Source organism: Charadrius vociferus, unplaced genomic scaffold (assembly GCF_000708025.1).
Source record: "Charadrius vociferus isolate BGI_N301 unplaced genomic scaffold, ASM70802v2 scaffold190, whole genome shotgun sequence".
In the NCBI taxonomy this organism is placed as follows: Eukaryota; Metazoa; Chordata; class Aves; order Charadriiformes; family Charadriidae; genus Charadrius; species Charadrius vociferus.
This window is the reverse complement of record NW_009646608.1, coordinates 1,873,631-1,890,585: the sequence shown is the minus strand read 5'-3', so window position 1 is coordinate 1,890,585 and position 16,955 is coordinate 1,873,631. Positions and strand designations below refer to the sequence as shown.

General features: G+C 45.4%; 1 protein-coding gene across 1 annotated transcript in view; it reads right to left on the bottom strand.

The window, feature by feature from the left end:
• The window catches only part of CHSY1 (chondroitin sulfate synthase 1), an 82,878-nt gene that overhangs the window by 59,898 nt on the left and 6,025 nt on the right, over positions 1 to 16,955 (bottom strand). Inside the window, exon 3 of the mRNA XM_009887545.1 lies at positions 7,535 to 8,030. Coding sequence (XP_009885847.1) covers positions 7,535 to 8,030 — 496 coding nt within the window. The remainder of the gene's footprint in view (positions 1 to 7,534; positions 8,031 to 16,955) is intronic.

Sequence of the window (16,955 nt, the reverse complement as noted above, 5' to 3'; positions counted from 1 at the left end):
CAGTGACTTTAGGAGTAGGCAACTGGGAAGCAAAAGAAGAATTTGCAGTTCCTGAGCTGCGGTGAGGAGTCACCGATTGTTAACAGCTCTTTTCAATTTATCTCCCAGCACCAGCAGCAGACCAGTGACTGCAAACATGGTGAACTGGCAAAATATAACCCTACAGATCACAAATGCATCCTCAGAGACTGCCCTAGTACACTGAGAGCCCGGAGAGCACAGGGAGATGCTCACAGAGCAGCCGCTTAGTGCTGTGTCAAGGCAGACTTAGCCTACTATGTACTATTTTCTCCAAAAGCATTAAGAAAAGTCTTCAAAGCAGGTCAGTGCTACATACCAACATGGCTGACTATAACCATTGTCTAAAGCAACTCTGGATAATTATCTGTGTCCATCCACTCAAAAGAAAACGATGTTTTACATTAAATTATTTTTATAAAAGTAACAAATAGTAAAATAAGTTTTTCCTTAAACTTCATCATATCCATCCATTTAAAAGATCCACCTTCTCGATAATAATTCAGTTGCTTTTATTGTTTTTATCTAAAAAATACAAATATTTCTCAAAACACCATACTCCAAGTGTAATACAGCTAACACTGAAAGCATTTGAGCTGAATGTGTTTCTACCATCCTCTTGGTGACCTCAGCCAGTTTATATTAAGCCCCTTCCCCACATCAGCACTTCATTTCTATTTCCCATCACCAAACAAGTCTGGCTTTTCTCTCCCATGCTTACAGGCTCTGACACCTCTGTGCTGCTGGCACTTTAAGCTGCACACAGAATATGGCTCTAATAGACTGAGGGGAGAAAAGCAAATATTGTCTCCAAATTTACAGAATTAACACCCCCCCCAGCATCCAGGTCATGGTTACCCTTTAGATATAGATTTCCTAAAAATTTCCATCCTAAGAGCCCCAGCTGAAGACACTTCACATCCACTTCAGCTGAGAAAGACAATTTTTTTTTTTTTTTTTAAACTGTTGAGTCACATGGGACATTTCACAGAGATTCTGTTTACACAGCGGTAGCCATGAAGCGGTTTATTCTCCCTTCCTCATCTTTTATACACAGAGATAAGCACTGAATAAAATGGGAAGGAAAACTTGCCAACTCACAGTTTGGTCAGACATAGGTGACCCATGGGAGATAACTGACTACACAGGTATTACTGCGTTTTATATCGATTAGGTTTGGCATTTAACTGTGTCCTTCCAAGGTCTCCAGTCAGGAGGGATTCACCTACAAGAGGCGGTGCAATGAGTAGCTCTGATCACAACATCATTTCCTCCAAGTACTGAGCCTCACAGCTCCAGCAAGCCATAAAGAAAGAATCTACCCTGCAAAAAAGGGATGGCTTTCCTGTAAGTTCAGAAGAGAAAAATACATTAGAAAGCTTCTGGTCTCAGACTTACCTCCCTCTGCCTATGCACATTGCTGCTTTACAGAACAAACTCAAATCCTCAAGTATCTTCTGCAGGCCTTAATTAAGAAAATGGAATGATAAGCTATTTTATTAGAGTTCTTTGTCCTGTCATACAACAAAGGATTAGCCTCTCCTGACTTGTCCTCAAAATAACAACTAATCCTGATGGCTCCCTAAACTCAACAGCCTGCACAGATCCTGATTTCTAACCAAACCACTGCATTTCAGGAAGACAACAATGGGGAAAAAAGCGATACTTCTGTTTGCTGGATTCATGGCTGAAACTTCCTTAGAGTCTGCATGACACCATCAAAGTCCCCCCATTTCAGCAACCCTCAGCTTAGGCATTAGATAAGTCATCCAGCTAACTAGGGACAGATTAACCATGTGCTCACAAAAACTAGGTCAGTCTCAAACAGACTCTATAGCCTGGAAAGGCATGTATGTGTTAGCAGAAATTACACAGCCTTCCTCTTTTAAAATGATGGCCAGCAGAAAGTCAGCAAGCTCCAGATTCAAGTAACTTCGGTACAACACAGCACTATATACAAAGTGGTTCTTGATTTCTACAACAAACAAGAAACCTTTACCAACCTGAGTTCAGAAGTCACTAAGGAATGACTTAGTGATGTCAACTTTTCCCTCTTTGAAATATATGGCTTTCAATATTTAATTATTTTCTGAAGTGAAAGAGCTAGGTCAGGACTTGGGTGCAGATCTGAGATCTGTCTCCTATTCCAAACTCTCCTAACCCACACCTTGGTTTCACAAACCTAAACTGCAGCCTTCACTCTCTCCTTTGACCTCTCTGCCCTCCTCCTCAGCAAACATTGCTACTAAAATTAGACCACAGTGGTCCTACCGCACTGCCTTCCCCACTGTCGTCACAGACTCCCTGTCACATCAGTCACGTGTTTTAGTCTCGCACTGACCCCATGATTCACCTTCCCTGCCCAGATATAGCTCGTCTCTAGTCTTACCTGCCTGCCCTCTGACAAAATGCCATTCCTCATTACCTTCATGAAGCTCAATCTCCATCCATGCCCGCAACAGATGGCCACCCACTTCCAACTTACTCTGAAGTGTTTCAAAGATAAAATTTTGTGCTTAAGAAAAGATGATTTATAAACATCCACCCTAAAACACTGGGCATGCTTGTACTCTTCCTCTCACACACACACACACACCATTTGTATCGTACGTTTCCTGAATGAAGAGATGCAATGGGCTACACACATGGTGAGATAATGTATCTTCTGCTGTCAGGGTTTGCCAAGTTCCTATGCTGTGACTTTTTGCTGCCTGGAGTCCAAGGCAAGGATTCACAGAGCCAGAGTGACCAAACACCACAGTCCAAACCCACCACCCCACACCAACTGCGGTGAACTGAGGTGCTTCAGAGCACCCTGCCCAAAGCACCTCCTCAGGGACCCCATCCTGCCCTGCTCCGAGACGTACAGCTCTCACTGCTGAGGTCACTCCGTGCCATACATTAGCCAGCAACAAAAAGACTGAATCTCCTTTTTTGTTAATGAAGGAAGGTTCTTTCTCAGAGGATAAAGCGAGGGAACTGAAGGTTAACAGTTGCATCCGTCCCATCTTTCGGTTCTGATCAATCGCTGCAGGACTTTTATCTTTTTTTGACTTCTGGCTGTCTTACAGAAAACCATAAACTTCAGTTTTGCCCATGGGACAGTCCATTCCAGAAACGGTATGTTCTGGCACTGCCAATGTACTTGGCAGATATATTGTGCACTTTAAGGGCTTTCCTAATGTCACTGAATTTCAGAGTACCAATTACCTTCAATTACTCCAGATGACAGACCACACAAAATGTTAATTCAAATCCCCCTTCTCCCATAAGCCCACCGCTATCCCTAGTCACTGCTGCCCTACTTTTTCCCTCACCAAAGCCCAAGAGGTTGGACCTACTGTTCCTTGATGCTCATGTTTCCTGACACAATCACTCCCTTTGTCATAGCTTCTCTTCCATGCGTATTACAAAAAATCCTGTCCCACTTCAGGACATTTAAGAGTACTTGTTACCAGTTTGGAGGAACGCACTGCCTGCTCCACCCAGACACACTTGCTGCTTCTTACCTAATTTCTCCCATCACCTCAATCAGAACAGAAGGAAACACTGACAAAACATCTGGGCATTTGCAGCAGCAGTTAGAGGGAGCATAAGCTGCTCCATTGGATCCAGCTGTTTGTATTGCGCTGTAGGACACGAAGCGGTTAGCATAACCCGAAAGCGATGTGTGTCAGAAAAGTCTTATTACTGAAGAAATTAATGGGATACATATCAGCACTGCCTTGATTTCTAGTAGCTACAAAGAGCTTGCGTTAAAGTTACCAGTGCTCTGAAGATGAGGATAATAAACGCAAGTTAGAACAATACTCAGCAGCAGCTACAAAACAAGGCTGAAACAACACTAAGGTACAGAGCGATGGCTTCGTAATTCAGATGCATTTAAGGGAATCATCAGACTCAAAACAAAAACCAAGATCAACAATACCTTGGGATTGTTTAAATCACAAATGAGATAGCTTGTCATCAAACCTGAATCCTGTTCTCAGGCTGAATAGCCAAGACCGCACACGGCACCACAAGGCATTGCATGAGAAAACAAACCTCTCTGTGATCCGCACAAGACGAAGCAGAAGACCTACTGGTCTGAAAAAAACGAAAGAAGGAAGGAGACTTAAGTATGCAAACTTTTTCTGAGAAAAACACCCAGCAGTGTGCCAGAAGTCCAAAACACCAATATTGACTAGAAACGCAGAAACACTTCCTAGCAAGTTCAGTGCAAGCCTTTTGTCCTCTTCAAGAGGAAGGACTGCACTCTGTATCGCTTTATAAACTGTAAGCTTCAGAGATTTCACAGCTCCATTCTTTTTACGATTTTTTTTTGCTCCAGTTTGCTGCATGAAATCCATAGCTCTTTGGCTCCACCCTATAGAGGGCTGAGTTTTACTGCTATTTGTCAAATAGCAGTAACAGCCTCAGGTTTGTTTTTACAGTGAATGACAATCCTTGCCATAAAGAACTTGCATTTAACAGGCATGTCTCATCTGTGACTCACTTGACCTGTCAAGTAAGGCAACAGCTACAAGCCTGGTCACAGGAACTTAAAATCCATCGTGGGCTGCAAACTGCTCCTGAAGCAGCAGCCTGGTTGCGTCAGATGAAGCTCCCCAGAGCCCAGGGAGCTTCAGTTCTCCTCCAGCTTGCACATACTGTTGCTGCCTCTTTTCTGGGGTGAGATGAAACAGGAAGTCCAAAGAATCGTGGTGTGAATTCCTTTACTGTATTTGCTGAAAAGCTCCTGACGGCAGGAACAGCGAAGTCTTGAAACGGGCAATAACCGGTGCCACTAATGAAGTGTGGTCTAAGAGGCACCACAGAGAGCAGCAGAGTGACAGAAACACAGGAAGGGGGGAAAAAAGGGTTTTGAGACAGACTGCTGCGAGTAGAAAAAAAACACAGAGCCAGGCCTGGAGACGCATTTGGGCACACCACCAGAGTCAGAGCCAGGGAAGATGAGCAGCACAGTAAAGACATTGTGGGATCCTAAAATCAGAGAAAAGCGGCAGTGACAGTCATGGAGATGAGTAAAACGACTCTGGGAATAGAGCCCACTGCAAGAACACTGCAGGGAAAAAACCCACCCGCACTGAGGTCCAGCAGGGCACTCCGCATCCACGATGCTAAGAACAAAAACCAAAGAGCTGGGGGGTGACTGCAAAGACTTGAGCGCCTCATTTGCACTGCCACTTGGAACGCTCCAGAATAGGAAGTGCAGGAAGCAAAGGAGAAGTTCGAGGTTTGGGTTTTCGGAGGCCAACACCGGTTTGTTCGCTGAGCCTTGTGCTGTTACTGCTTCTCTTTCGATAGGAACTGTGAAGAATGTGGTGGCTGTGCCCCAGCAGAGCAGGCACAGATAAACTTTTTGCTCCGTCAGAAGCTCACTGAAATACAACGCTTTGCAATTCACTTGCAGTGGCCTGTTACTTGATGTTCATGAACGTACAAGACATGGAAAATGTCATTTTTACACCAAGCTTTCCTAACACAGCTGTTACAACAGCTGTGTTATTTCACACAGCTATTGCTTTATCTTAAATAAAATACCAGGCACATTTAATCTAGTTGTCTGGGCAATAAGAAGACCAGATCAAAAAAAAGGAAAAGATGACAGGTTTTCAAATTGAAAAGCCTCAAATAAATGAGAGTGGACCTATTCCTTGCAGAAGCTGCATGCTTTAATCACTGAAACTCTTCCGTCTCTCCAAAACAGCTGAGCCTTACCATCTTACACTCATGGGTTACTTCCGAACTTCTTACACTCACAGGTTACTTCTGAACATCTTACAGTTTATACACTTCACACAAACCAATTTTAAGTAATTCACAGCACCTGGGAGAATCCAGCACTACAGATGATTTAACAAAAGCTGATAAAAAAAACCCCTGATCTTGAGAAAAGCCTGATCTATTTCTATCAGATAGCATTCCTAGGGCAGTTGCATGCTATCATTAGCTATTTCGAGCCAAAATTTGATCATATTGAATTTAGGAGGTCTTTGCCAATTTCATTCGGACCAAAATGCTGACCTTCAGTAAGTTACCAAACGCCACATGGTATAGGCATTCACACCAGAAGCTATTTTAATTCAGAATGTCTACAATAAAACTTTATGCTGCTAAAAACTATGGAAAAAGTTACTGACTCCTCATGAATGGCTAACCACAATGCTGGCAATACATAAACTCGTTCCAGGTCTGTAAGCAGGGAATGTGGAGAGCCACTGTTAGTCCAGAAAGTCTTTATGCACAAAAGATATGAATGAATTACTGCAGCTGGAAACCTCCTTCCCCTTCCTCAGAGGCTTTCCTGTCACTGAGATGCAAACTGAAATGAAGCAACAGCTTTTGAGGGCAGCAATTCAGTGTCAAAAGTTTAACACAGGTCTTTGCCAGTGAAAGAGTGGGTCAGCAACAGTATCTGACTGTGACCACAGCTCCTCTGTCAAGTGGGCAGAAGAATCCCCCTCTTTACCGCATCTCATAAAAGGACAAAGCAATAGTTGCATACAAGTCATAAATGTTTGTGTAAAAAGACAAACTGTTCACCCTCTCTTCTGCTCTCAACTTCTCCCTTATTTCTAAGGCAGACCCACCAGCGTTTTTCCTGGTCCTGGAAGAGAAACTGCAGCTCAAGCCCAGCAGGGTGTTTTCAATCAGTCTGTAAACACCCAGGACTCACTTCAAAGAGCCTAGCGGACCAGGGCAGGAGAAGCCCCCCTTGCCCCTGGGAGGAGCCACCAGCATCAACCAGGAACAGCAGCAAGAAACTCTGCCACCAGCAGCCTGGGGAGACTCTCATTTTTTCCCCAAGATGCCAAATTCGCAGCCACATAAGTGTGGGCAGACCCCGAATTGCGGTGTAAGAGTGGTGGCTTGTCTCTGCTGACGTCAAGGACCTGCTAAGCAGTCCCCGAGCAGCAGCAGACTTGGGCTGTGGGCAGGCTGTGAGGCAGCTCAGTGCCAGGGTGACAGTGCCAGCCACCATGAGACATCTCTGCCATGGCTGTAGTTTGGGAAAAAAACGTCACTGTCAAGGCAAACATCTGTCAGCCTTGCACACTTCACCCACAGCAAGCTGCGCAGTAATTGTGTCATCTATTTTCCACACTGACACCATGACATACCCAGCTAGAAAAGATAAAAGAGCCTTGGACAGTCAAGACCGCAGGGACCTGTGGCCATTTTGATTTAAGCTTATTCTCTTTCTGCCTGAATAAAAATAACTGCTATGAATGATGAACGTTCCTCCTCTCACCCCAGTGTGCCTAATGGCAGGCTCCATTTCCTTCCCTACTGTTGCACTTCCATATTTGTATCGGTGTCTCCCAGGGTGACACTCGTAGGAAACAAAAAGTGTAGAAACTGTCCAGATGGATGGTCAAATTGCAAAGGGCAGTGAGCTCTGGAGGAACTGCTGCGCAGCCGTACAACAGCAATCCCCTGCTGCCAGCCTCTCCCACCCTCGCCTCTGCCTCCCCCAAAACACACACCTCATTCTCCACACCCTCGTCCTTACCTCATAGGACCAGACACACTGCACTCCCGCAAACCTCCGTACGCATCTTCCCACTTCCACGTCCTCATGGGTGGTGTACATCTCTCGCAGGCACTCGCCAATGTGTGGCACCATTCTCCGCAGGACTTCCCGGCTCATGATCACTCCTGGTCCCCCCATGCAGAAGTTCTCGCCTGGTTCCAGCGCCAGCTTCCCCATCTCCTCCGTGGTGCCGAGGCCAGTCTGGCCAAGAAAGAGGGGCTCGCTGCTGTTCAAACTTCTGAGGAAGTTCTCCAGTTTGTCCCCTTTGATGTAAACGTCATCATCAGCTCTCATAAACCATTCATATTTGTCCAAGTAGTGGTCATGCATGTATTTGAGCATCATGAAAGATTTCTTCTGGGGTGGGTAAGAGTCATCTACACCTGGAAGCGGCACGATGGGGATGGGAATAGAGGTGTCCGAACCCTCACTGGAGAAGAATTCAACCTTGCCAGGAATGGTTTTGGACCACGTTCTAGATTGAAAAAGACAATAAGGACTAATTAAGTATGCAAACCAGGCAGGCAGAGTGCGCTACCAGAGACCACTCAAGGGAACTACACATCATCTGCTTTACAAATTTTCTTTTTAAATGCCTTGAAGGGTTATTTTTTCCCCATGAAAATGAGGACATTCACATGGCACAGAGCAATTGGTATAACACACAAAAAAATTCTCATATGACAAGCATCTGAGTATCATTTTTGCATCTCTATCTGACAGAAAATTAATTCAATAGGAGTAGTTCACTAGCGGCTGGCAGGATTTCTTAAGCACACTCAGTATTGGTCTAACAGCTATTCGTCACAAGATACAGAGCAAAGCCAAAGGGAGCCAAGACAGGCAAACAATTCACATACAACTGGATTTAATGTCTCCAGAGCTTCACTGCAAGTTATTTAGCATCATATCCACTTTCCGTTCCCTCTAAGCCCCCAAAAAGCTCAAATGTGCATTCAGAAGTCCTGACTTCCAGACAGCAAATAGATGTACATTTCACATGAACTTGTGAGTAATCAGTATCCCATGGGAAACCAACCAAACAGCAACTTCTCCAGATGCTATGTGGAGAAGCATGTAGGGCTTTGACAGAAGTAGAACACTCCTGGCTGCTTGTGCCGGCTGTAGAAGCAGAGAACATGGCAGCAACAGTAACCTCAAATGGGTCTGCCCTTACCAGCAAAGAACTACTAGTAAAGTAGTCCTAAGAGATGCATGCAAAACGTGTAATCCCAACAGGTTGCTGCTACCAACACCCGCACCTCCAGCAGCTTTCCACACACTTCAGACCAGATATTAGTAGAGAGGAACATCACAAAAGAGGAGCCTTTTCTGTGCGAAGCAGCACAGTGACTACATCTGTTCAACACCTTCCATGCTCCTCTCTGCCAAATCCAACCCATCTGCGTGGGCAAAGTGGGTCACTTATAATGCAGGAAGAGATGTAGGATGATTCAAGGCAGACTGCAGAACACTTAACCTCCTCCAGGCAGGATTTTCAATCATGTAACTGTTACAGCCTCGCCCCCAAAATTATGAATTTTAAGCTTTCAGTACCATTTTCTCAAATTCTACCTGGGAAAAAAGCAGAGTTCACGTACCCTTCACAGACACCCACAGAAAACTATTTTCATTGGTAAACCAACAGGGTTTGCCCCTTTTTGTATCAGGGAGAATATTTTCTAATTATGTTTAGCAACTATGCTCAGAATATAACCTATACTCGAAGCTGAATGTGAAAACACTCTCAAGGTAAAGGACACAGTATTCCCTCAATGCATCACTGTCACTTTTACCACATGCCTCTCAACATAGGTTTCTTGCCAAAAGCAGAACAGATTTTGGGCAGTACAGACCATGTGAAATCTGAAATCTCCAGAATTAGCTGCTGTACTAAGTCTAAAATGTAAAAATATTTCAGAAGAATTATTCCTTAAGTTCCACCAGGAAATGCAAAGCTATTTAATTAGTACTAACTAAACATCAACTCCAACACCTTAACAGTTGCACACTAATTCAGCTTTGTGTAATGAATATCGCCCAATTACTTTAAAAGCTTTGTCTTCTGGATTTCTTACTGCCACGGGTAGTGTTTCATTGAAAAAGTTTAGATCCCAGCTTCCCAGAAGAGAATAGAGTAAAGCCAATGAAAACATTCCTCTTGACTTCACAACAGAGGCGATGAGGCCTTTAATCATCAGTGATGCAATTAACGCACAGTATTACTGGTTATGAGGTCACATCCTGTTAAAGCACTGAAAACCGCCCGTTTTAAAATGAGACATGCTCATATCTTGAACTTTCACTAACTATTAAGGAAGCTTCGCTGTTTATTTTCTGACACCCACACTCCACATACAAATCATCTGGTCTTCCCATATCAAATCCCAATCTAAGTTTAAAAGACTTCTTCATTAAAGGTACTTGATGCATTCAAATTTAAATCTCACAGGAAGAAGAGGCCATGCATCCCATCCACTGTGACCAGTTTCCAACACAGCTTTGGGTGGACCCAGGACACTTTTCCAGACAATCACCAGGGGAATTTATAAGCTAAAGTCTTGTGGGAATTTCTGCTTATTGACTTTTTTTATTCAAAAGCAAACAATGGATTTTCAGACTTGGTCTCGATATCCTGAAAGATCTGCATTTGTAATGATTACAAACTATGGACAATGCAGGATGTCTTCTCTTCTCTCTCTTCTGCGTCCTGCTCTCCAACCAGGTACCCTCACCTCAAGACCCCCCTAAGTATTGTCAAGAGAAGAGTTCCTATTCGATGGGAAAGAACAAAATACATGTACATCCATAAACCCTGTCACGTTTGATTCCCAGTCCTCATATTGCATTTAATCCCTCAGCTCAAAGCCAGTTTGACCCCATCTTTTCATGGATCTGGGCCATATTTAAGTTTCATACTAAAAGAGGAGTAAACCAGAGGTGTACTCCTGCTTACACGGAGGGCACAACGCACATAGAAGGACCATGCCCTAAAGATAACCACACCCCAAGGATCTGCGTGCGACTTGGGTCAGTACCACAACATTACTTCAGCCTTGGGATCTCAGGTCGACCATGCCCCAGCACAGCTTGACTAAGTCTTTGTTCATTTCCTGCGACAACGCAATTTCTAGGATGAGACAACTCGCCGTGTCATTTGTGACTGTGGCTTCGAGCATTTGTTCAAACTCAGACAGATGAAATATGCTCCCACATCGCAAAATTGCGCGAGTGTCTGTGTCAACGCAAGCGCTGCTCAGCAGAGGCTGAAACAATGGGAGTCACCATGTGCTGCTCCTTATGTCTAAGCCACAGCTTGCTGCTCCACGCGGCCCCTTTTTGGGGAGAAATACAGAACAGTTTGCTCAGGAAATGTTGTTGCACCCAGCCAAAGAAGCCAAACCACAGATTGTAAGATGAACTGTAAGTACATTTTTCTGACCCCAGCTATGAGCAGAACTAAGGACTGGTAAATGCAGGGATGAAGTCTGATCAAAACTACCTTAAACTTTTTGGTCTGCCATTGCGAAGACTCAGACCTGGCTCAATCACAAGTGATTCCGCAGAGCAGTGTGTTCACAGCTACGTTTCTTGCCCATCCTCCCATCTCCAGTCCAGTTTACTGTGTCTGATCTCAGGTTATGGGCAGCAACCTGACCCCTTCTGCTCCTCAGGCACAAAGCTCTTGTCTCAACACTTTCCTGCTCCTGTGGCCCCACCAGCACCCACTCCCACCAGCTGACATTGCTTTCCTGGTCAAGACTTCTCCAATACAAGACTTGCAGACTGCATCTGCAAAATAATTTTAAGTTTGATAACAAAAAAAAAAACCCAAGCGAAAATATTTTTAGCAAAACTTGATGCCCTCCTTCCACCCACAAGGGCTCCTTGTCACCCTCAGCTGTTTAAAGGAAATGTGGTCACAACATTTCTGCCACTAGGCTCCTGCATGCGCATCTGCATCTCCACTACAGTGACGACTGGTTTCCTCAGCCCACTTAAGGCCATTTCGACTCTGTCCAGAGAGAAATATCAGGTTCTGAATACAACTGATACGTGTACTGAACCGGTCATCTAAAAACTCAGCAACTGAACTGCTCTGACAGATCCCAACCTTATCTCCTCCGTGTAATCTGAATCTGCTCCGTTAAACAGGAGGATGTGCACGAATCAGGACGGCAAGGCTCTCTGTTACCTTCCCCTGGAGCAGCGCTGAAAACACGCACGACAGTGTGTGACCTGGTTTCTCTCAGTGTGCAGGGCACATAACGCCAACAAACTAGAAGCTAGCCTTGACAAGGGAATCAAAGTGCAATTTAAAGTAACACAAACAAAGAAAAATTAGGTAACGCTTCCTTAGAAGAAACCTCTTAGCAGAGGACATCAGGACTGCTCCAGGATTGGTGGCTACCAAGTCAATTTTACGACCCCTTAACTGGTTTTGCACACTGGATATCCTATGTGTACCCTAATCTGAGCAATTCACAAGCAAACTGGGTGCAAAGATTTTGTCACAGCTGGTACAAGTATTCATGCAATACAGAAAACTATGTGCACAAAGAGAGTGATAAAAAACCCAGAATTTTCTAAAAAGTGACCACTACTATAGTCACTAAATGTTGTCATAAGTAATTTCTTAATTTAAGAAGTACTTTAAAAATCATAGCTTGGAGCAGGAAGAGCACAGATCTGGAATGTTTTATCTTCAGTTTCCAGTGTTTATTATTTATTTGTACTACCTTGCTTTGTTATCAGCCCTGCAGACTCGGCAGAAGCACAGTCAGTAGCGTTAGGCAGACAGTGCTCCCTTTGTAGAGACCCAGCTGAAGACGGTTGCAAAAAATAGATTCGGTTTTTGTCTACAGCTTGGGAACCTCCCTTAGAAGAGATCAGAGAAACCATTTAAAGTTTTGAGAAACAGTCATCTTGTATAATTATGCTGAAGAAAAATCATTAATTTGTGAAGAACTCAGCAAAATAAATGGACCTGAAAGACTGATTTCTCAAATACATGGTTCAGCTAAATTTCACGTTGAATTAGGGCTAGTTTTGCGTAACTGTTATTCAAGGTCCCTTCTTTCCAGCAACGTGTGCTACAGGGGAAGCAATGAACCACAGCTTAGCCAGGAGATCTGGGCAAGAAAACCAGCGTGCTGCTTCTGCATGTGGTACTGCAGATGATCATCACAAGAAGTCAGAAAAACAAGCTCGTTTTTTAAGTTTCCAGATAGGTTTAAAAGAGCTTGTCAGTTAAGATCTGCATTACAGAATACAGATTTTAAGGGAGAATTCCTTTCAAATTTTTGCAGGACAGCTTGGTATCTAGCTTTAACAGAGAACACAAGCAGCTTCCACAGCACCTTAGAATCCTTTGAATTAAACTCCTCCAACTTAAAGTGATGACAGTTTTCTGATATGGATATCCATCCACCTTCCTTGCGGGAACAGGGATAGAAACAGATCCATCATCTGTAGGCACACCGATACTCAGTGGGTTAGACTAAGATCAAAGCCCAAGTGCGCGAGAGGTTTGGGCCATATGGTCATTTTAGGGTATACAGGTGACTTCCTTTCTCCATACCCCCCATGCATCCATGCCAGTTGCTTTCACTGTATTTGTTTCATACTGTTCCTTAAACATTCTTGCACATTTTAATTAACTGCTTACTGCTCGGGAAGCCCAAGTACCTCATACTTCTGCTAGAGGATACAAGAGCAGGGCACGAGTTCTCACTATTGCAATACTGCAGTACGATCAATACATTAAGCAAAACATGTATTGCGCTGCCACAACGTTCAAAGTCACTTCACACGACCTCCTCCCAAGAGGTAAGAGCACACGCTCCACAATCCATCCCGTTACCTCACTAGCAACCAGAAAGGACCAAAACCGAATACCACCCAACAGCCTTGACCCAGACCCTGAATTTAAAAGCAGCACAAAAATGTGTTTTGTATTATGCTTCTGCAGCAGCTAGTGCGGGCTTAGACAGATAATACAAACTCTTTCAGACCCCAAATCCTTCTGGCTGCCTTTCACTTAAGCTTTTCCAAGCATTCAGGTATTTAGATTCCAGTGCAGTCTGTTTCCTATAAGCCACCACGAACAGTGTGGTAGCACGTTCGAAATGGAGCCTCCTGAAGGGCATCCTTCTGCCACAGGAGCAGGACGGCTGAGCAAAAGCCCCAGCATCACTCACGGTCCTCCTGCGCGTGGCCTCGAGGCACTTCAAGGTGTTGTAGGGACTGTCCCAAACTGAGAAGTACTGCAGCTATGTTCCTGCAGAGATACTGCCAAAGGCCAACATCTTGCCATTAACTGCATTCACACTAGTCTCCTGCCATGTTTCCCAGGAAATCTAGTTGCTATGCGGGGAAAAAAAAAAAAAAGGGAAAAAAAAAAAAAAAAGAAAAAAAAAAAAAAAAAAAAGAAAAAAAGGGTTAAGTGCCTGATATTTCTGTTCCTGAGACAGCAGACTTAAATCTTCTGGGAGGCTATTTATTGCCATCCTCTCCTTCCTGCAGCTCTTTCAGGACAACTCCCCTCAACTGCAAAACCATTAGCACATATTGTTGCACTTTCCCTGAACCCCAGCCGTCCCTTAACTCCTTCCCGCACAGCTCTTTTCCTGACTATTTCTTGTCCTTTGATGTGACACCGCAGTTTCTGCTGCTGCACTTCACCGGCCTCCTGGAAGGGAAGCTCTGCTAACCTGGCTGTCAGACGCAATAACTGCTGAAGCTACAAATCTCCCCTCCGAAAACCTGTAGATCTAAAGCTCATTCTCTGCCTCACAGACTACAAAAGCACGACTGTTTCAAAGAGCCGGCATCTCCTGAAAATCCAGCAGGCCCGTTTTGTCTTGCAGTGGTCATTTTGCTCATGATTGATGTTCAGGAAGTGGATTGCTTCCCCTCTTGTTAGACCCTATCTGGATTCACAGCAGCAAGGATCAGCAAATGCTTTCCGCTCCGGTCCCTTTTAGCTGTGTCTGTAAATGGCCTTTGAGCCACAGCAATTTGGAGGTATTCAGCTTATGAATCCCTAATTCCTTTCAGCGCTCTGGCTAGCGTGGTATCAAGGCTCTGCACACGCTGCCACCCCGGGAATGCCTTGCTAGCAGCTTCCCATTTCACTCGCTGTGCCAGCGATTCAGCTCACCAGGATGCTTTGTCAATGTAGTAATCCCAGCAATTGTCTGCTTGAGTACTTCATGGCAATCAAAAGCCATTTAAGATTTCAGGTTTGTCTTCCTCTCCCCCTCTCCCCACTTTTCCCCAAAGATGTCTTCCTGTCACCAGGACATTAGCTTGTTTCTTTTACCAACAGAGGGGAGAAAAATGCATTTAGCCCTACCGCAACGTTAAGAGGTCTCTTTTTTCATCCCTTCTGAGAGCAGACATCATCTCTAGAGGTTAAACCAAAATAGCAGTGCAGTAAAAAATGATACTCGGATCTCTTTCTGAGGGCTGAAAGAGCCCAATGCCATTAGCTGAATTTGTTAAGTTGCATCTTTAGCCTTTTTTTGTGTGTGTGTGTGTGAGCGGATGTTGCAGATCTGGTTCTGTAAACCCAGCTCTGCCACAGCATGGGACTGTTCAGCAAGCACGGGCAAAGCCACGGATGAGAAACCTTCCCACACCAGCAAAGTGAAACACTCCACAACTAATGCTCATTTCTGGACAATATTGTGACAAAGTTCCCTTTCTTGAACTCTTGACGCAAAATCTGACGGATGCTAGACAAACTATTCTGCCATAAAACCTTTTATGTTACGTCCTAACATGACTCCAGCCTTTCTGTATGTAAATGTGAATTACACGGCTCATGAGATTTGCAATCCAAAATGCTCCATCCCACGAGGTGAAGAATACACCACCCTGAAGAAACAGATTCTTTCACCCATTTCAAAGCATGAATCACACACCTTCTGTAACTTAATTACAGGTCTACTGCTGAAAGAAGGAATTAAGTTTCCATTAAAACCATCGTTGGTGGACAATACGCTTCAGATTGCCTAAATTAAGCAACTTTGCTGCGTTTGATACTGATATAAAGACAGCTACCGTTTCCCAAAACTGGGGCTGGGCAGGAGGAGGAGGAGATGGTCCGTCATACACAGTTTTGCCATCCTATTCTTACTGGCCAATAGGGCCAAGTACTTTTCAACCCGGGCAGGCAGGAGATGGAGAAGGGTTTGTTCTAGTACAAGACTGAAGGGGATGTTTTATTAGAGAAAGATCCGCCCCAGAGCTCCTGGCTGCTCCTCTGACGGCACTGCCTGTGCAGCGCTCAATCAGAGCCGGGGTACACACGAGCTGACATTTTAGCTCTTAACTCTTTCGGATTTCCCAAACAGGCTTCCCGTGCAGCCTCTCAGCCCTGCCTGCTGGCGTGAACGCCAGAGCAATAAGCATATTTCAGCAGTGCGAAGAGTTTCTCCAAAGCCACAGACACGTCTCTCACAGAAGAGATGGTTATTCCAATGCTGCCGAGGCTTCGGACAGGAGTCCCGTCAGCACGCAGTGCTCACAGCGATACCCAGCCATGGCTGGAGGCCACGCCGCGGGCCACAGCATGCAATGCAAAGCACAAAGATTGTCCCTGCTCCAAAAACAGGCGCACTCGGTAACAAACACATGGCTCAGCGGCCCCTGTTCTTGCACTAGCTTCACCAGCACGAAGCTAGGAGCATTTTGGCTTTCCCTGCTCGAGCTGTTTCGCTACCTGGTCCAGCCTTAGCGACAGCTGTGGTGAGCAAAGCTTCATTCTACTCTTTGTTCCCCGATGCATTTTGTGAGTCTCATTCCTAAGCACACGCTCTCGGCTTGGCACAGTGGTCTTTTTGTCCTATCCAGGGGGTTACAGCGGTCTCCAAACTTTATTATTATTATTATCATCAGGCTGTTGAATCTCTTCAGCAGCAGCAGCCAAGGACTGCACCAGCGTGATGCAGCCATGCCCAAGGTAGAAGCATCGAAAGAAGCACTTCAACAACCCCAGTGATGGGCGGTAGTTGCTTCCCTCGCTACGGTGGGGCTGCCTGACCCTCAGGCAAGACCACCGGGTCTGCCTGCCGGGTACCTGCTCAATCAGCCCGGCTCAACTCGACCCCTCGTGATCCCACCGACCTGTCCAGACAGCAGACGAGAGCTCGGAGCACCTCTTTCCCCTCACCCCACACCCCGGCCCGGCCGCCCGGCGAGCGCCCCAGCGCTGCCCACCCTGCGCCGGGGCCGGTGCGAGGACAGCCCGGTCCGAGAGTGCTCTGAGGGGTCCCCCCGGCTCGCTCACACCTACCCCGAGGAAGGGCGAGCGGTCCCCGGGCCGGCGGAGGGAGGAATCCCGGCCGAAAGGGCCCCTCCGCCGGAGACCTCCCGCCCGGGGGTGGGGTCTTAC